We start from the raw sequence: 20,746 nt of genomic DNA on the forward strand, positions 1-20,746 counted from the left end.
AAGTCAGTGTGGCTGTATTTCACATTTTCCATCTGAAACCAACTTCAGTGGCATGAACTAGCTCCATTCATGGGTCTCACCTGTTAAGATTAGTTAAATTAATTAGTACTTACTGTAAGAACAAAACAAATGTAAAAAATAAAATATATTTTTTTTACAAATGAATGTAAAATTAATTTAAAAAACTTCTTGGTCATATATCCAGCATGGAAAAACCATCCATGTCAACATTATCTTAAGAATGTGATACAGTCGAACCTCTAAAATTCTGAATGCTTGGGACCAAGACCTTCTCCCACTTTGGACGCTACAAAAACAAGCAGTATAAAATATCATAAAAAACCATTGTGTTACTAAAATTATCTACTCATGTATAGTCTGGATTTATATCAATTGAACCGAAGTCCAAGAAACCAGAAATGTGTTAATGAAATAACAGAACATAGGGATTAATTGAAATAGATCAAATAACTCCAAATCTCACTTTTTTCCACACAACACGCACTTTTAGTCAAAATAAACATCTTAATTTTATGATGGTATGCACATATAATTAATATCAAGATAACATTTGTTATTTTTAACACTTCACAAGTAGAAAAGATGGTTAAAGCACGGGATGGTTCGAAAGGAGGCAGATTATTGGCCCCACCTGTATCACTTGTATCAATTCACACCACCACAGAGAGGCTTGCAGGCCTTGTCAAACCCTGAAGATGGCACACGAAAGCGCTTGGGAACTCAGGTCTTTCTTTCCTTGTGGTTATCAGCATATACAGATCACGCCTACATACAGTGATTTACTTGTATATATATATATATATATATATATATATATATATATATATATATATATATATATATATATATATATATATATATATATATATATATATATATATATATATTTTACTGTGGTCCAAACACATATATTGTATACTTTTCTCCACAAGGTTTATTTTTGTCCATTAGGTACAAAACAATCCGAAAAAAATTGGATCATTTAAAGCATATTTAGAGGTCAACCTGTCCTCTTTTTCCATTTAGTACTTAATAAGGATTTTTCTGGGCCAGATAAACATTATAAAACACAATAGTCTTTATTCAGCAAAATACAATTATAAGTTTTACAAATTACAAACTAAATAACTCTAGAACACTAAACACATTCTTTATTTGTATCCCTTCATTATAGCAGCTTTGCTTGCCAGTTGGTAACTTTCATGATGAGCTGCAACAACCTGAAAAGGTACTGTTGTCCTCTTTATATATAGACTATTATAACGCCTATGAGCAATTGCCCTCTCTGCCTGTCATTCACCACCTTCATATTTATCGACGATTCTCATTGTGATAAACACTTCATCGCTTTTCCATGTTTTGGGGATCCTTACTCAAGAACAGTTGTGTTTCTTTGCCATCTAGTAGAACATCAAAATATCTATCGCATCGCTTGAGTAAAAAATGAGGCCACATTACTGTAGAGAGTTTCATCAGAAGGGCATAATACTTGAAAAAGTCCTGTTTCTTTGGGCACTGGAATTGTACAATATTCTTCTTGGTTTCAGTATCATCCGTCATCAAATACGCTTAGACCGATAAGATGTTCTGATAGATACCAGAGATGTCGGCTAATTGCTGCTTGTGTTAAGGTGCAACTTTCATGAGGATATATTCTTTCAAACCTTCTATTAGCTGCAAATCAGTTGAATGGAGCTCAACAGCCATTGGTGTCTGCTCAGAATCTCACATACATTATGCTCATCAACAAAGCCAGTTGTGATATTGTTTTTCCGCATGATAATGTGAATTGATATTTGAACAGATAGATATATGATTCCTTTGCCATCCCATCTGCATGTGTAGGACCAGGAACCCAAAGGAAACCTTACAAAATCTGTAACTAAGTCTAATATTACAGGTAATAATTGCCTGCCATTCATATGCCATGACACAAGATGAAACCTGCATAATATACTATTTAGATTGATAATGAAATAATTGGAGAACTGATGAGATATAAAATGAAATACAACTCCATCTGATTAATGGTAACTCTTGTCTGTGTTTCCTGTTTCAACCTGTCATTGTCAGTCCTATGACTCAATACTCTGACTCTTTGCCCTTCCAAATAGGCAACTAGGCTATATACATTGAAATATACCCAATATAATGTGTTGTGTATATTAAGACTATATATGACAAGAAAATTCAGTCCTACACTACAAGTATAATATGCAAAATGGATTGACCTCTAAATGTTAATGAATATGGATAAAATTTCAGACCTTATCTATGAACCACATGGACAATTTAAGGCTTAGGAGCAATATATTACTACTTATATTTTTACCATATAGTTTTGGACCTAATATATATATATATATATATATATATATATATATATATATATATATATATATATATATATATATATATATATATATATATATATATATACTAAACCCTGACTTACGACGGGGTTAGGAACCCAAATCCAGGTCAAGTCCGATATGGTCGTAAGTCCGAGTAATTTTTTAATAAAAAATCTAATAAATATAAAAAGAATAAATAATAATATCGGATACATATAAGTGAAAGTAATAAATACAAGGAAGGATATGTGACTGGAGCACTTAACCTTTAATATCAGTCTCATAATTTTTCTAATTTATACATGGAGACTACATTAACTGAAAACTTTTGAAGAATAGAAAATTTTTTTTTTTTTTTTTTTTTTTTATCTGAGGCGTCAGTCCTGACGAGTCGAAGTCTGACGAAGTCGTGAAATTATCAGATGTAAGTCGGTCTAGTATATATATATATATATATATATATATATATATATATATATATATATATATATATAAGAGACCTTGATTCTATTAACTTACACCTAGAAAGGATGATTTTCTATGCACCAAACATTTTCAGTTTAATATTCTATGTATAATTAGAAAATTATGGAATCATGTATTCAGCTTATCACATTAAAGCAAGTGCTCAACACTGCATCCATTTCATTATTATTACTTTTACTGTACTGTCATTGTATTTTTATTAAAAAAAATAATATATTATTATTTTTTGCTATGTCGGACTTTTTAACCTGGATTTGGGTCCCCAACCCTGTCGTAAGTCGGGTCTATATTATTGAAAACCAACTAATGTGTTCATACATTCATTATTATTCTGCCCACCATAATAAAGTCAAACAGTCAGTATTTTCAACAATGTTGCCTTGAGAATTTGCAGTCCGAATTCATCGATGAGGAATACAAATATATATATAATATTGGCTCAAACCTTAAATACCTATATCTTTCTAGACAAATGCTTAAACACACAAAAATTTTTATAGAACTGGACCAAGCCCACCCATGACCATATATATATTACCAATAATACTAATTTCTCACATTCTGCACAGCTAAAACCTGAACGTCAATGTGGCATTTAAAAACTCATGCACTGTTAAACAAATGTTAATCAAGAACTCCCCAACAACACAATTGGCATATTAAAAGTTCCTTGCAAGAATGTATGTTTATTTAGGCCAGACAGTAGATCTGCACTAGAATTAAACAACACAAATACAGTGTTAGGACAGGCCAGGAATCCAATGCTCTGTTTGTTCATTTGAGGGATACAAGCATTGCATTGACTGGGATAATGCCTCCTCAATATTAACATGTAAGTCAATTGACAGTAGGAACATCATAGAATCTCGTCTTATTAAACATACAAGCATTCAACATGAATTTGATAACGGCAAGATGGACAATTTGTAATTAAGAAGATTTTGATCAGGTGAGAACGGGTCACTTGACCATCTGACCTGACCACCAACTGCTAGGTGCTATTTAAGATTAGTAGGGCCATTACCTAATACCTGAATTGTGACCTGGTTCACCCTCCTCTGTATATATACACCTTGATTTGTATTATCTCTCTAGTCTGTACTCACCCCTGAGAAGATGTGAATTACACTAAAGCTTAGAACTGTGTTTTTCCGGTTATCAGCATATACCCAGATCACCAAGACTCACAGTGATTTCTTATATATATATATATATATATATATATATATATATATATATATATATATATATATATATATATATATATATATATATATATATATATATACAGTATTACTTTAACGCGTTTCACTTAACCTAGTTGCATATACGTATGCCTTGCAAGAGCTGAACCTTTCACTTAACACGGATTTTTCCTTATACGGTGAGTGTCCGCTCGAGATGCTATTTTTATTTGCACGCCACCCGGCTTCGCCTGCTCTCGCTAGTGAAGCCACAAGGCTGGCGAGGTGTCTTTGTTGTAGTTATCACTGATCATATGATGGACGGACTGTGATTGCTGGCATCTCTGCTGCTACTGAATTGTTCAAAGTATTATGACGAATGAACCCAGAGGGAGGAGAGAGGAGGAGGAGGATATGCATTCCAGCCGGCAGTTTGATCCCCTGGCGCACACCTGTAAACGCGCTTCCATTGTTCCGTAAAAATGGCTTCCGCCGACCAAGAGAGACCTTTCCTTACCTGGACCCAGCGGCACTAAGCCCAAAGAAGACACGACGCTCATTGTTACGATGAAGTACCAAATTGTTCAAGATTTAGAAAGGAAGACGCGTTGATCTCGGCTACCAACATGAGCGCCAAATGAATCTGCATTATCAAAAGGATGCAGCCAAGATCAGCGGAAAATCACAAAATTGCAGGTGTCATCTATCAGGTATTTCCAGAACAGGTGCTGGCAAAAGTGGAAAAAATGCTGGTGATATTTGGTGCATCAGGCTACGCAACATGGCGGACACGCCGCCAGTGCAGGAGATCGCACGGAGCCATAATGAGCAGTGTCAGAACTGGGAATTGCAGAGCCCAAACCCTTCAATGCTTCCTCTGGTTGGCTGCATAGGTTTAAGAAGAGGAACAAGATCACCAACATCAACATTGGTGGTGAGGAAGCGAGTGCTGACCGTGGTGGCGGTAGAGATTTTCCCTCCGTTTTTACGCGGAGATTGTGAGGAAGGACAGGTACAGGACGACCAGGTGTTTAACATGGACGAATCGGTCTTTCGGAAAAAGTTACCTTCCAAGACCTTTCAAGTCCAGTCTACAGGTGCAAGGGTCGAAGCAGAGAAGGAACGCATCACCGTCCTGTTTACCACCACCTCCGGTACCTGTAAACGAAAGTTATCGGTGATTCACACAGCCCGCAAGCCGGACGCAAAGAATGGCATGAACAAGCTTATGTCCACTGCTAACTGACGAAAGGCGTGGATGTCTTCTTCTCTGTCCCTCTTCTGTTTGACGACTGTTTTGTTCTCGGCGGAAGAAATTCCCGAGCAACAGAATGTTCCATTCAATATTTTGTTGCTCCTCGACAACGCGACCTGGACACTCGCCCTACTTGGATCGTCACCCCAACGAAAAGTGGTCTTCCTTCCTCCCAACACACGTCATTAATCCAGCCCATGGACCAGGAGTTGATCTGCAATGTAAAGCTACAAGACTCTGCAAAGAAGTTCAAGCTCCTGAACGACTCTACCAACACCAAGGATGAGTTACGAAGCTGGGTGACACCGACAGCGAGAGAGAAAGCGAGACAAGGAACAAGAGGCGGTGACTCAAGAACTTCTCGCAAACAATTTTGAAGAAGTTTAACGTTAAACAAGCTGTAGACTTTGGTGAGGCATGGGATCTGCTGACTATTGCTATATCTGCCGGATGGAGACATGTGTTGCATGGCAACAAGGTGAGAGGAGGAGTGACCTGTGACTGGTGAGGTTCAGACTGTTGCAGTAGTGGACCTTGCCAGAGAAGCTGCGCCAATTATAAAATGAAGGCTTCTCCAGACCACCAGCAAGACATCCTGGAGGTGATCAAAGATCCTGAAGAATGCCACGAGATGTTAAGAAGAACACGCCAGTGAAGAGGAGGAGAAGCGTTATTCTCCAAGAACCGTAAGTCATAGTGATATTAAGTGTGCCAGAGTTTGCGAAAAAATATCCGCCTTTTCCGCGACAATGACGATGAACGCTGCAAGTCCCATACCCGACTGCAGGCGGAGCCAGTACTCCGCTGTATCATGACAACATCGCCAGCCAGCAAAGCATAACCGAAGTTTTCAGCCCGCAACCCACCACACACAGCCAGCCAGTGATATAGAAAGTGAAGTTGACTTTGAGGGGATTTGCCAGCCCTGACAACTGTAAGACAGTGATGTTGATTCAGTAATGGTGATTCACCTGAGGGCCAGTAATCTGCCCTCTGCCTCGAACCAGCCTCCATCCCGTGTCGACCCATCTCTTCTACTACCGAAGGTTCACCTAACTTTAGTTTCTAGTAACCTTCATTTTCCTATGTTAACCTTTATCTTTCCTAACCTAACCTCTTCTATATTACTTGTTTTTTCATACCATCATAAGTTAAGATAGAATTTTTACTACACATAGTTGTGTGTCAAAAAGTGGGTTTCAGTCGGGCTGGCTTTGCTGAATTAATCCCATATGTTCTGTTGTTCACCCTGGTGTTCAATAACTATATATATATATATATATATATATATATATATATATATATATATATATATATATATATATATATATATATATATATATATATAAATAAATATATAAGTAAATCGCTGTAGGTACTCTGATCTAGGTTATGCTGATAACCACAAGAAGAAGAAACATGTTCATGGTTAATTACTTAAGAATCTTCAATTTAGTTAATGAACAAAAATTCAATTAACGAAATCCTTACGAACATCACGTTTTGTTGTGAGCATCAGCTGATGGTCTAGTCTGCCAATTCAGTAATCTGTACTATGTTTACATTCGTTTCCAGTGGAGTAAATATCAAGGAAATTGTGCTCTTTAATATTTGTGCATTTTTATATTAAAAATATTGGTCATTCTAAAATTTAGCCATCCAAGCTCTGTCTACATTAAGTTTTTAACTATTATTTTTGGCTCGATATATGTAACTTTATTCATTTATTGAAACTCATTTACATGCACACACACTGTCTTAAGGGCAAAGCTGTATTGTACATGTAATCAAAATAATGTACAAAATGAATACTAAAATTTTAGTCTGAGGAAAACTATTGTATGTTTACATTCAAATTAATCACTATCAAATAAGAATTCCAGCAATGTAAGTTATATTCTCCTCGGTCACTTCAATGAAATTTTATAAGCATAAAACGAAAACTCAATCTAAAGGACATAAATAAACAAATAAATACTTCACTAGACCTTCGACCCCAACTGTCAAACGTGTCACTGTCACCCCCCCCCATCAACCCTGCCAGGGTTTGGTGGTTATAGGCTTCCAGTTTTTATCTTATATAATTTCACAGACTAAAGTTAGGGGAATATGATTTGCATTGCTAGAATGCTTGCAAGACAGTGAATAATTTGAATATAAACATCATATATTTTGCACAAGAGATAAAAATTTTAGCCTTTTTTAATAAAATTAGTTAGAACTAAAATTTGTATGTGTAATGCAAACTATAGCATGTTTATTTTCAAACTAATCACTATAGTATTATAATAATTCCAGCAATGTTAATTATATTCTCCCAGGTCAGTTTAGTGACATTCTATAAGAGAAAACTTAAAAGTCACTCTTAAGGACAGATAAATAAATAAGCACCTGACCTAGGCATCAACTGTCAAACATACTCCCCCACCCACATCAGCTGATCGCAAGTAAACAGACCATTTCACGTTCCATAATTTTAGCTGTGTTGATTTATGAGTGTTTGTTTTAACATAATACTACAAAAAACAATGTTTTGTTTATTCTAGGAGATGGGCTGAGGTGCATCTGGGTAGACTCTCAGTCTTTTTAGTATTTTGTGTTTCTCTCAAGTACCAAACTAAATTATTCCATTGAAACAACACTTCGATTTAGTGCGAATTCAGTTTAAAGCGACCTCTCTTGGAATGTATCTCGTGTTATATAAACGTTCTACTGTACCAGAAAACTGGGATTCTACAGTATAAAGTAATCTTGTACTGTATTATCCAGTACATATACTCAATGATAAAAAATTGAAATAATTTGCATGATGATCTACCTTCCTTCTTCAAAACCCTTAACCTACACATCTATATAGTACACACTTCACTGACACACAAGGCTTCTCAGCAAGTGTTCTGTATACAATACCACAATACCATACTTCATACCAAACTTACCTGATATTTGACCATGTCAACATTGAAGTATGATGCAGAGGGATTATTTTCAGCTTGTTTTCTCAACAAAGAGGTGAGTGCATTCATATTAAAGTTGAAAACTCCACATTCTGGTGTTGATTGATCATTATCCCTGCAAAAATTATTATAAATTATTATGATGAACACCTTTTCCTATAATCACACAAAATTCAGGCGAGATATAACTCTCTTAATTTTAAACTGTTGATGACTAGTGTGTGTACTAATCTAGAATATACTATTGAAGATCTTAGTTGTTAAAATGCATCAATATATTACTGTTTAACATCATCATCACATACTGATTTAACTATAACTTCCCATTACCAAGTACAGTAATGCTATACAACTTTCTCATACATAAGTAGAATCTTTACTTTAACTTCTAATTACAGTAGGCCCTATTACACAATCTAAATGATGTGATTCTTATCAATAATACAAGTGAATAGATAATTAATTTTTACATCAGTGTCTCTATATCAATACAGTTTCAAAGAAAAAAATCACATTGCACTCCCATAGTAAGGGTCCTAATAATATTAGGTTAGGTTAGGTTACGTATTAGATTGTATTATCTTCCATCAATAATTACAAATTAATCTAAAATAAGTCATAGAGAGTACGCAACAGCTGTCACTGTAGTACAATTAACTCCAGTGATACTGGAATACTGTGTAAATAATCTCTTCATTAGCCAGAATCCCCAGTCCTGGAACTCTTCAATAGCCAGAATGAAAATCAGCCAGTAAAAATTTTCCGAGAAAACTTTCTCTATCCAGGATCCGTATAAAGTTTCCAGAGATGAAAATCAGGCATATTTTCCAGAAAAAGTATGATAAAATCTCTCCAAACCTCTCCATTCTGAGCCTGGGATGATTTCCGAGGATGAAATCATGACCAAATTCCGGAAAAATTCTGTGAAACTCTCTCCAAGCCTTTCTGTTCCTGGGAACAAATATTCCGGGTGTTCCGAGATTGCATCATGCTCCGCTGCATCCCGATATGACAGGCGTGTGGGTGGACTAGCAGACTGGCTAACTTGGGCTGTAGGCTCACATGCTGCCATTGGCTAATGCTGTCATGGAATGCCTGTGACAGGCTGATGCACCTCCCAGCTTATCCCCTCTAAGTTTAGCATCATGATGCACTTAGTTCATAGTCCTCTGCCATTGTACAGTCTCGTTCAAGATTCTTCAAACACTGTTGGAGACAGCTGGCAACTCAAGGCCGTTTGTTTACTATAGTATGCCGCAAAAAATGAGAATAAATGTAAAAGTGATCGGTGACTGGTTACTTAGTTCCCTATTGCTTAATTTACTGGTTGGTCTTTGTTGTTTCATATTATATTACGTACTAGAGTAAACAAATGGCCTTGAGTTGCCAGCTGTCTCCAGCAGTGTTCGAAGAATCTTGAACGAGACTGTACAAGGTCGATTCCTCACTTGCTGCTGCTTTTGCATAAATTTATGATCTGCAGTACTGTATCAGGACCCAATCAACCAAGAATACTGTGTTAAACCAGAGTTAAGACATTCAGTGATTACAGTGTAGTAATTTAATGTGAATTAACATGGTTTGTGTGAGCACTGTGCAGTAAAGCCTCGAATAACGATGGTAATGTGCCCTCCAATATTGCAGTGTAAGGTGAATCATTGTATCATGAATCATTAATGACCATTAAGATAGAGCAATAATAATATGCGTTCCCTAGTGTGACGTTTTCACATATTTTGTGTTACTTTTTAACCCCCGAAAAGGAAAAGGAATGAAAAATAAAAACCATATTAATTACCGGTAAATAATGGTTATTAATGCACCTTATTCAATACAAATCAATAATAATATGTAGTCACACAAGAAGAGATGGGACACCATTGGTGTTGTCAGTGTTTACACCCATGACAATGGTTCTCCATCCGAAACTGAAGAAAATAAGACCCTGGTTGTAGGTGTAGTAAAATTATTGTGAAAAAAAAATATATATTTTTTTTAATTAATGATATTTAATGTATGTACAGTAGAAGTAACCAGTGATGGTAAAGAAAAAGAGTGAGACTGATAGCAGAAGGCCAACGTATGTACAGTATGTGTGTATGTATTACGTGCACACTCATGGAAACAGCATTATTTCTCTTATGTACAAAAGATTCATTATTGTTTATTACTGATAATGTCTACTAGATTGAATTAATGTTTGTGCACAAAATGAAAAATCAATTCTTTAATAATATGTAGAATATTAAAACACAAATAAGAGACGAGACGGCATTGTTTTCGTTAGTGTTTACAAAAGGAAACTGAAGAAAATAAGATCCTAGCTATAGTAAAATTAATGTAAAAAATAAAAAGAATATGTATGCTTTAATTAATGTTATTTAATGTAAATATATGGAACAATACAAGTAGCTAACTACTAACAGTAAAAAAAAAAGAAAAAGAAAAAAAGAGGATTGCGCAACGCCAATGTATGTAAGTGCGCACACGTGAAAACATAGCGTCATTTCTCTACATAAGAATATGAAAGCAACATTTATTACTGTTCATATATGTTTTAATTAATGCTTAAGAATGTAAAACAAAAATTCTACTCACCAATAGTGGTAAAGTTGAAAACATAAGGGCAGCCAATGTTGTTGTGTGAGGTTTTACTCAGATGACGAAGTTCCTAAGTCATCAAGTTATCCATATGAAGCTGTAGGTTCAACTCAGGTTGAAGTTGTAGCTTTCCATAAAGATGCCATAGCTGTTGCTGAACCTGAAGCTGTTACTGAACCTGTAGTTGTTGCTGAAGCTGCTGCTGAATTTGATGGTGTAGCTGAACCTGAAGTTGATGGTGTACTGTAGCTGAAGTTGACAGTGTAGCTGTAGCTGAAGTTGATGGTGTAGCTGTACCTGAAGTTGACAGTTTAGCTGTACCTGAAGTTGACAGTGTAGCTGTACCTGAAGTTGACAGTGTAGCTGTACCTGAAGTTGACAGTTTAGCTGTACCTGAAGTTGACAGTGTAGCTGTACCTGAAGTTGACGATGTAGTTGTAGCTGATGTTGATGGTTTAGGCCTTCAAATAATAAAACTGTCTAAAGAACCTTGCACAACTGCTTTCTTTTCTCATTATACATCTTTATGTAGGGGTCATATGCATTTTTCACATCCATGTTAATTTTAATGTCTCGTCCTGTTTATGGATCCACTTCAGAAAATATGTTCATTGCTTGCTCCATGTATCAAATGCTTCTGCTAACCCTTTGTCATAAATTTGTGAGAAGGTGAGGTTGAGGTATCTATCTATTGGTGTGTTTGTGGTCCAGTCATGCTCTTGTTCAAATTGCATAAGTTCTTCATTAGTTAGGTCTTATTTGTGACTGTTTAATAGCTCCTGAACATTCTCTTCATCAACTTCTTCAAATCCTTCAATGTGCTTGGCAAGCTCAACAATATTTCTTTGCATGTTTGGCATGGTTTCCTCAAAACTTTTGAAGGTTTTTACACATTCTGGCCATAATTTCCTCCACACACCATTCATGTTCCCTTTTGTTACTTCCTTCCATGACTTTCCAATGTTTTAACAGCTTTTAGAATATGATATCCATGCAAAAATTCTTTTATGAATGGCTTTCCAGCACCATCTGTTTCTTCAATCAGTTGAGATATGGCATGGCATAAATAACAGGCCTTAAATGATGATATAACACCTTGGTCCATAGGTTGAAGTATGGACGTGATATTTGGTGGAAGAAAAAACTTGTACATGTTCAAACAATTCATTTAAGTGAGCTGGGTGGCCTGGGCATTATCTAATATAAGCAGTGTCATGTGTGTTATGTTTTTCTTGGCGCAGTATTCCTTTAATGCTGGGCAAATATACTTTTTGAACCAACCAACGAAAAGAGTCATTGTCATCCATGCTTTACTGTTTGACTGCCAAATTACTGGCCAAATTTGTTGACACACACCTTGGAATAATCTAGGGTTTTCAGTGATATACAGTAAGAGGTTTGAGTTTAAAGTCACCTTCTGCATTACCACCCAAGAGGAGTGTGATACGATCATTGGCTGTTTTGAATCCTGGTGCAGCTTTTTCTTCTGTGGAAATAAATGTCTAGGAAGTCATTCTTTTCCAATATAGTCCTGTTTCATCAACATTAAAAAATTGACTGGGCAAGTAGCCGCTTTCCTCGATTATTTTGCATGGTTCTTCTGGATAAGCAGCAGCAGATGAATCACCACTTGCTGCCTCACTAGTGATTTTTAAATTATGTAACTCGTGGCATTGTTTAAACCTAGCAAACAAGCCTCGACTCACACTGAGTTTTTCAGTTTTAACACTTTCACTTTAACTTGTATTTTTAAGATCGTTAAACAATGCTAGGGCTTTTGTTTGAATAATAACAGTGCTCAATGGAGTATGCTTCTGATTTTTTCTTCAATCCATATACTTAAAAGTCTCTCAATTTCTTCCATAACCTCACTCCTGCTTTGGCAAACTTTATTTGCACTTAACAGAGTTGTAGACAGAGCACTTTTTTAAATTTTTTCTCTATTATTATGGATAGTCTTCATTGTTGATTCTGCCATCCCCAAAGCGCTTGAAATATCCACAGACCTCTCACCTTGTTCATATCGTTTTAACACATCTAGTATCTCGACTAAGCTTATACACTTTCTTTTAGCTTTTTAACCAGCACCACCATCACTTGCTCTCTTGCTCATGTTGAATAGGGACACAAAAATGCCGTAAGAAACCTGAGAAAGTTTTTCTCCTGTTCCTGTTCAGATGCATGAAAACAAAAGGCCCGCCAAGCTGCGACTGTTTATACTATTGATGTTGGAGTCACCACACACAAGCCCGGCAGCCTCCATGCACAAGGCGTGCTTTATTTTCTATATTTGTATAATACTTATCGGGATTTGGTTATTATTTTGTGAAAATGTAATTTTATTTTATTTTTTATTCCATTTTTGTTGTAAATACGAATAAAATAACGATGTAAATTGAATTGGGTCATAAATTAGCCAGGATTTTAAATATGAATCGTCATTATTGGAGGCTTTCCTGTATATATGGTACTGCGCAAAGCAGAGTGGCAGTGTTTGTGTACTGTAGCCTAAGTACCATACATATGGTACTGTGCTGTGTATATGTGTAAAATGCTGAAAGCTACAGAAAAAACCCATTGCAACAAGGGGTCGACAAGAGGCCCAGCAAAAAGACTGTCCATTAAGGAGAAATTGGACATTCTCAACAAACACGAGAAAAGAATTTCAGAGAATGTGTTGATGCACACACAATTCTTACAGTCATGCAGGTATATCCCATAAACCAACGTCCCATTAACCGCCGCTTTGCATCCTGCACTTCTACCCAACAAAAAGTAGGAAGGATTGGGTGTGAGGTCCTCAGCAGCTTGCAATCTACTCTTTTTTTTTGTGTCCTCCATACCACAAACATATCATTACACTTAGCTACGTACTCACTAACATCCTGCTGTACTACCACTGGCTTGCTAGCTGATAATGCCAGCTTCATTGTTCAAAATTAGGTTTCGACTTTTACGTTTTATTAAAGCTTCAGGACCAATGAAAATAAATTATACTTATCAACAATTGTTGGTTGTGTATGATGGGAGACATTGTAGTTGTGCCCAAGATTAATTAATATTGACTTATAACAAGCCTCTCCTGTGCTAGCTCTTTTCAAAGGAGAGAGTGGAGCTAATCCAAGACTTCACCATGTAGTGAGGTGGCTGGAACCAACAGTTTGATCTAGAAATTACAGCTTATGCCCTCTGGCAAGAGACAGGCAAGGTGCACACAGATGAAGTGATGTCATGACTTGTTACCTTTAATCTTAAATGGACACTTTTGTCTCCAAGTCCCCTTCTTAGAACTCTAGTTTCAGTAAACTAATTAGTAAATTAAACCCATCCACAACTGTCTTGGTGTTTCCTGGATCTTACCTCAAATGATCTTGTGACTTTGTTGGGTAATAACATATGTGAATCACAAAGGAAAAAAGGTAATAAAAAGAAACAGTTGATTAAAAGAAAACAAGTTCTATAAAAAAAATTAAGAGAGGCTCACTTACATTGTTATAAGCTGCTTGTTGGGTAAAACACTGTTAACTTTAGCAAAGTTGTTGACCTTAAATGAAAGTTGTGCAGGAGATGGGTTGTTGGTAAGTACACCAACGATGCCTGCAGGAAAGGACAACATCATCTCTCCTGTTACCTTTACTTGACACCTGTAAAAAAAAATAAATGTATACTGTACAGTCATCACCATACAAAATTTATACTGATCTAAAATTATTACATTTTTGTGCAGAACAGTGGTAATCTACCTAAAAGAAAGTCTTTCATATGCCTGTACAGCACTAAGATTCAGAATAAGTCTGTTTGACAGCGAAAAAATAAAAAGATAAAAATACGATATGTATAATTTTTTATGTTTCAATAATTTTGTGTTTGGTAGTGAAATAACCTTTAACTCCTTCAGTACATCCTGGAAAATCAAGTAGTGCATCAGAGGACGTACCTGGTACAGTACATTATTGGTGGAAGGCATTGGTGGAAAGCACTGGTGTCTCACTACTTTTTGAACACTACTGTAATATATTTTTTAATGTGTTGGGGTGAATATTGAGATCATGGTGGTGATGGGTAATTATGGTGTCGAAGAGCGATTATTGGTGTGGTGAGAGGGATGAGTATTGAAGTGATTGGGGTGATTATGGTGGTGTGTGGGAGTGACTGTTGTACTGTAATACTCTGTAGAGTGATAATACAATAGTATCTTGGTTATACGGAATCCATGCAACTGGCAGATTCATCTAACCGGCACCAAAATAAAATAATAATAATAATAATAATACAGTAATAATAATAAAAATTCCTCCAAAATCATATGTTTAAATACCACAGGCAATGAGGATGAGGTACCATATTTATTGCAATGAAAAACAATAAAATTGATACATAGCATAAAATACAATAGCACATATCTTATGTATAGACAACACCTCCTTCCACATTGAAACCATCCACTGAACAGCATGGCACAGCTGTTAGTCACCCAGCTGACTAACACCCATGTGACTCCTGCGCTGGCTGTGCGTAGGCATTAGAAGGGAGCACGGCCGTGCAGTTATAGCCAAGTAACCCACCGCCTACGCACAACATTCACTTATCAGATATACACACCCATGCTCTTCATTTTTCCTAGTTAATAGTTTTATATTATATCCTCTTCATTTCAAAGTATGTACTGTATTTCATGGCATATAACACGCATTTTATGTCTGAGAAAATGGCTCAAAATATCAGCCTGCGTCCTGTATGTGAAGTTGTGGTCTCCCATAGGCTAATGAATAATGAATTGCCTACTTGCTGTCTCCATTATGCTAAATTCTACCTAGCCCAACTCCAGAATTAAAATTATGTTCTTGCTTACTTACGCACATTAATATTATTTTTAATTACGAAATTACAAAAATAATTGTTGTAAAGGTTTATAACTACAGTCAACCCTCACTTTACGTGGTCCAACATTCCGCGTTTCCACGTTTACGCGGTACCCTGCCGGAACCCAGGATGCTCACATTCCGCGGTGCGTGTACCCCTTTACGCGGAGAGTGTCCGGCTCGACGCTATTTTTAGATTCGCCCCACCCACCTGCTCCCGCCTCCGCCTGGGCAAGCCGCGCGGTAAGGTTGCGCAGTGCATGTCTCTGTTGCGTTATCAGTGACGTCATATGACGTATCGGACTGTGATTGGCCATGCATCCCTACCTCCCTCCGCTGCTAGCTGTAATTGGTTTAAAGTAATATGACGTGTCCACCCGGGGGAGGGAGGGAGGGAGGAAAGACGACGCTTGACCTAGCCGCGGCAGTTTCATCCCTCCAGGCCACACCGTGTAATCGTGCATCCATTGTTCTGTAAAATGGCTTCCGACGGACCACCGCACCCAGAGAGAAACCTTTCCTTGCCTGGACCCAGCCACCCTAAGCCAAAGAAGACACGACGTTCCTTAAGCTACAAGGTGAAGTACAAGATCATCCAAGAGTTGGAGAAAGGAACAAGACAGGTTGATTTGGCGCGCCAGCATGGTGTGAACGAATCTACGATCCGGATGATAAAGAAGGATGCAGCCAAGATAAAGGAGCACATGAACATCACAAAGTCTACAGGTGCTTCTATGATCAAGTATTTCCACAACCAGGTGCTTCTCAAGACGGAAAAATTACTTGTGAGCTACTTGGTGCGTCAGGCGCGACGGAACATGGCGGTCGACACGCGCTCTGTTAAAGAGTACGCACGTGAAATGTATGCTGCAGTGTCACGAAAGATGGGAATTACTGAGCCCAAACCCTTTAATGCTTCCTCTGGGTGGTTACAGAGGTTTAAGAAGAGGAACAAGATCACCAATATCAACATTGGTGGTGAAGAAGCTAGTGCTGACCGTGTTGCGGCTAGGGAATTTCCTCTGTTTTTAAGGAGATTATGGAGGAAGGACAGTACACCGATGACCAGGTGTTTAACATGGACGAATCTGGTCTTTTTTGGAAAAAGCTACCTTCCAAGACCTTCGTTGTGAAGAATGCCAGCAAGATTCGGGGCCGGAAGTTGCAGAAGGAGCGCATTACCGCCCTGTTTACCACCAATGCCTCCGGTACCTGTAAGCTCAAGTTATCGGTGATCCACACAGCACACAAGCCGCACGCCTACAAGAGCATGGACATGACCAAGCTAAATGTCCACTGGCTGACCGCACGTAAGGCGTGGATGTTCTCTACACAGTACCTCTCCTGGTTTGATGACTGTTTCATTCCCGATGTGAAGAAATTCTGTGAGCAACAGAATGTGCCATTCAAGATTTTGTTGCTGCTGGACAACGCACCAGGACACTCGCCCCTACTGTTAGATCGTCACCCCAACGTAAAAGTGGTCTTCCTTCCTCCGAACACTACGTCTATATTACAGCCCATGGACCAAGAGTTAATCTGTAATGCAAAAGCTGCATTCTCTACTAAAAAATTCAAGCTCCTGAACGATTACACCAACACCAGGGAAGAGTTGCGTAACCTGAGTGACACCACCACCGATAGCAAGAGCGAAGAGGACGAGGATCAACAGTTGGCAGAGCAACAAGTACTTTTAAAACAATTCTGGAGAATATTCAACATCAAGAAAGCTGTGGACTTCTTGGTGGAGGCATGGGATCAGCTGTCTGTAGCAACTGTTCATCACGCATGGAGACATGTGTTGCAAGGCATTCCGGCTGTTAGGCAGAGTCAATCTGTGACTGGTGAGGTTCAGACTGTTGCAGTAGCAGTGGACCTTGCCAGAGAAGCTGTGCAGAGTGTTACAGCTGCAGGCTTCTCCGAGACCACCAACGACGACATCCTGGAAGTGATAAGGGATCCTGATGTGACTACCGACGAGAGGGTAGATGATGATGACGTCAGTGAAGAGGCAGGTGGTGCGTCATCCCAAGAAGAACACCGCTTATCCCATAGTAATGTTAGGGGTGCCATCGAGTGTATCGAGAAAGTCAAGCTCCTCCTTTCCGACGACCCTGACGCAAACAGGTATGAAATCTTCACTACCCAGCTGTTGCAGACTATGGAGCCCTACTTCAAGGTTTATCACGACAACATAAACACCAGCCGTCAGCAAAGCATAACAGAGTTCTTCGCCCGCAACCCACCACAGCCAGCCCAAGCCAGTGATAGTGACAGAGGTAGAGACAGTGATGATGACTTTGAGGGAATTGTCAGGGAGGCTCTGACAAATGTGGATGACAATGATGGTGACTCACCTGAGGGCCAGTAGCCTCCCCTCTGCCTCGGAACCAGCCTCCATTGCCGTACGCCGCCCCATCTCTTCTACTAACGTAAGTGTTAACCCCAACCTTTAATTTTCCTAACCTAACCTTTATTTTTCCTAACCTTACCTCTTCCATATTAATTGTGTGTGCATACCATCATAAAGTAAAGATAATATTTTTACTACAACATAGTTGTGTGTCGTCAAAAAGTGGAGTTTGGGCGTCGGCCCGGACTCTATTTCAATTAATCCCATATGTTGTTATTCACTTTACGCGTTCCTCACTTTCCGCGGCACCCTATGGGTTACATTAACCGCGTAAAGTGAGGGTTGACTGTATACAGTAGTATCCTGATTTACGCGATCAATTGAGCCCACAGGGTACCGCGGAAAGTGAAAACCGCGTAAAGTGAACAACAGAACATATGGGATTAATTCCAATAGAGACTGGCCCAACCCCCAAACTCCACTTTTCCGACACAATACCTAAGTTGTAGTAAAAATAACATCTAAATTTTATGATGGTATACAGTCGCCAGGTTAATGTCCATTCAAATAATGGACTCAAATCCTCTTCCCAGCTCACTAGCTCCTACCTCTCTGAGAAATGTTTGGGTGAAACCACTAGATTTTAACGTTTAGTAATAAATAATACCTCAGACTAAAGTTAGGATAATATAATTGACATTTCTGGATTCCTTGCAGGTCAGGGAATATTTTGAATGTAAACTTCATATATTTTGCACAAAAGATAAAATATTTGCTTTGTGTAAACCAAATTATTACATTAGATCTAAAATTTGTATGTCTAATGCAAAATCCATGATGTTTATATTCAAAATGATCATCATATTGTAAGAATTCCAGCAATGTAAATTATATTCTGGCCGAGTAATTTGTATGAATTTTATGAGCTAAAACAAATATCTTCAGGTAAAAAAAAAAAATATTCTTCACGACACTATCTGTCAATCAAAGTACCCCACCTTGCCTCCCCCCCCTCCTCACACTCACGCCAGCTGGGTCGGTCGGTCCCAACCCTCCCCCCCACCCCCGACCTTCCCTCCCTACCAGAGAAATGTTTGGGTGAAAAAACTAGATTTTAACTTTTAGTAGTAAATAATACCTCAGACTAAAGTTAGAATAATATAATTGACATTTTTGGATTCCTTGCAGGCCAGGGAATATTTTGAATGTAAACTTCATATATTTTGCACAAGCGATAAAATATTTGCTTTGTGTAAACCAAATTATTACATTAGAACTAAAATTTGTATGTCTAATGCAAAATCCATGATGTTTATATTCAAAATGATCATCATATTGTAAGAATTCCAACAATGTAAATTATATTCTGGCAGGGTAATTTGTATGAATTTTATGAGCTAAATAAAAAAAAAAAAAAATATAATTCACCGCGTATATGAGTAGATGCACCGCGGAAAGTGAAAGTCTGGTTCTGGCAAGGTACCGTGTAAATGAGAAATCGCTGAAAGTGAAACCGTGTAAAGCGGGTAATACTGTAATGTATGCATGTATGTATGTATGCATGTATGTATGTATGTATGTATGTATGTATGTATGTATATATATATATATATATATATATATATATATATATATATATATATATATATATATATATATATATATATATATATATATATATATATATATATATATATATATATATATATATATATATATATATATGTATATATATATATGTGTATATATATATGTGTATATATGTGTGTATATATGTGTATATATGTGTATATATATATATATATATATATATATATATATATATATATATATATATATATATATATATATATATATATATATATATATTTCATTAGCCCAATAAAGCACGCGGACTTCTACACACAATCAACACCTCAACCCGCCAGGATTCGAACCCACGGCACACAAGCCTATGACTGTGACCGGGGAACGCTAACCGCTGGACCACCAGTAATACCCCGATTTACGCGGTTTCACTTCATGCGATTCTAGATTCTACATTTACTCGGTACATAGCCAGAACCGGAATTTCATTTTACGCGGTGCATCTACTCATATACGCGGTGAAGTATAATTTTTTATTTAGCTCATAAAATTCATACAAATTACCCGGCCAGAATATAATTTACATTGCTGGAATTCTTACAATATAATGATCATTTTGAATATAAACATCATGGATTTTGCATTAGACATACAAATTTTAGATCTAATGTAATAATTTGGTTTACACAAAGCAAATATTTTATCTTTTGTGAAAAAAATATATGAAGTTTACATTCAAAATATTCCCTGACCTGCAAGGAATCCAGAAATGTCAATTATATTATCCTAACTTTAGATTGAGTTATTATTTATTACTAAAAATTTAAATATACTGTTTTCTCCTAAACATTTCTCTGGTAGGGAGGGAAGGTGGGGGGGTAGGGAGGGAGGGACGGACCCAGCTAGGGCGGAGGTGGGGTATCTTGATTGACAGATAGTATTGGTGAAGAATAATTTTTGTTTATTTACTGAAGATATTTGTTTTAGCTGATAAAATTCATACAAATTACCCGGCCAGAATATAATTTACATTGCTGGAATTCTTACAATATGATGATCATTTTGAATATAAACATCATGGATTTT

At 37.2% G+C, this 20,746-nt stretch overlaps 1 protein-coding gene across 3 annotated transcripts in view; it reads right to left on the minus strand.

Moving 5' to 3' along the window:
• Positions 1-7,947: 7,947 nt before the first annotated feature.
• LOC121880178 (F-BAR domain only protein 2-like) overlaps positions 7,948-20,746 on the minus strand; it is a 291,016-nt gene continuing 278,217 nt past the window's right edge. For 2 of the 3 annotated variants that reach the window (XM_042387303.1, XM_042387304.1), the window contains 2 exons: positions 14,347-14,502; positions 7,948-8,372 (listed from right to left, as the gene is read on the minus strand). In XM_042387303.1, coding sequence (XP_042243237.1) covers positions 8,225-8,372; positions 14,347-14,502 — 304 coding nt within the window. In that variant the 3' untranslated portion in view covers positions 7,948-8,224. The remainder of the gene's footprint in view (positions 8,373-14,346; positions 14,503-20,746) is intronic. The other variant, XM_042387305.1, reaches the window with a different exon arrangement.

The sequence above is a fragment of the Homarus americanus genome, unplaced genomic scaffold, assembly GCF_018991925.1.
Source record: "Homarus americanus isolate GMGI-L3 unplaced genomic scaffold, GMGI_Hamer_2.0 scaffold30108, whole genome shotgun sequence".
Taxonomy (NCBI): Eukaryota; Metazoa; Arthropoda; class Malacostraca; order Decapoda; family Nephropidae; genus Homarus; species Homarus americanus.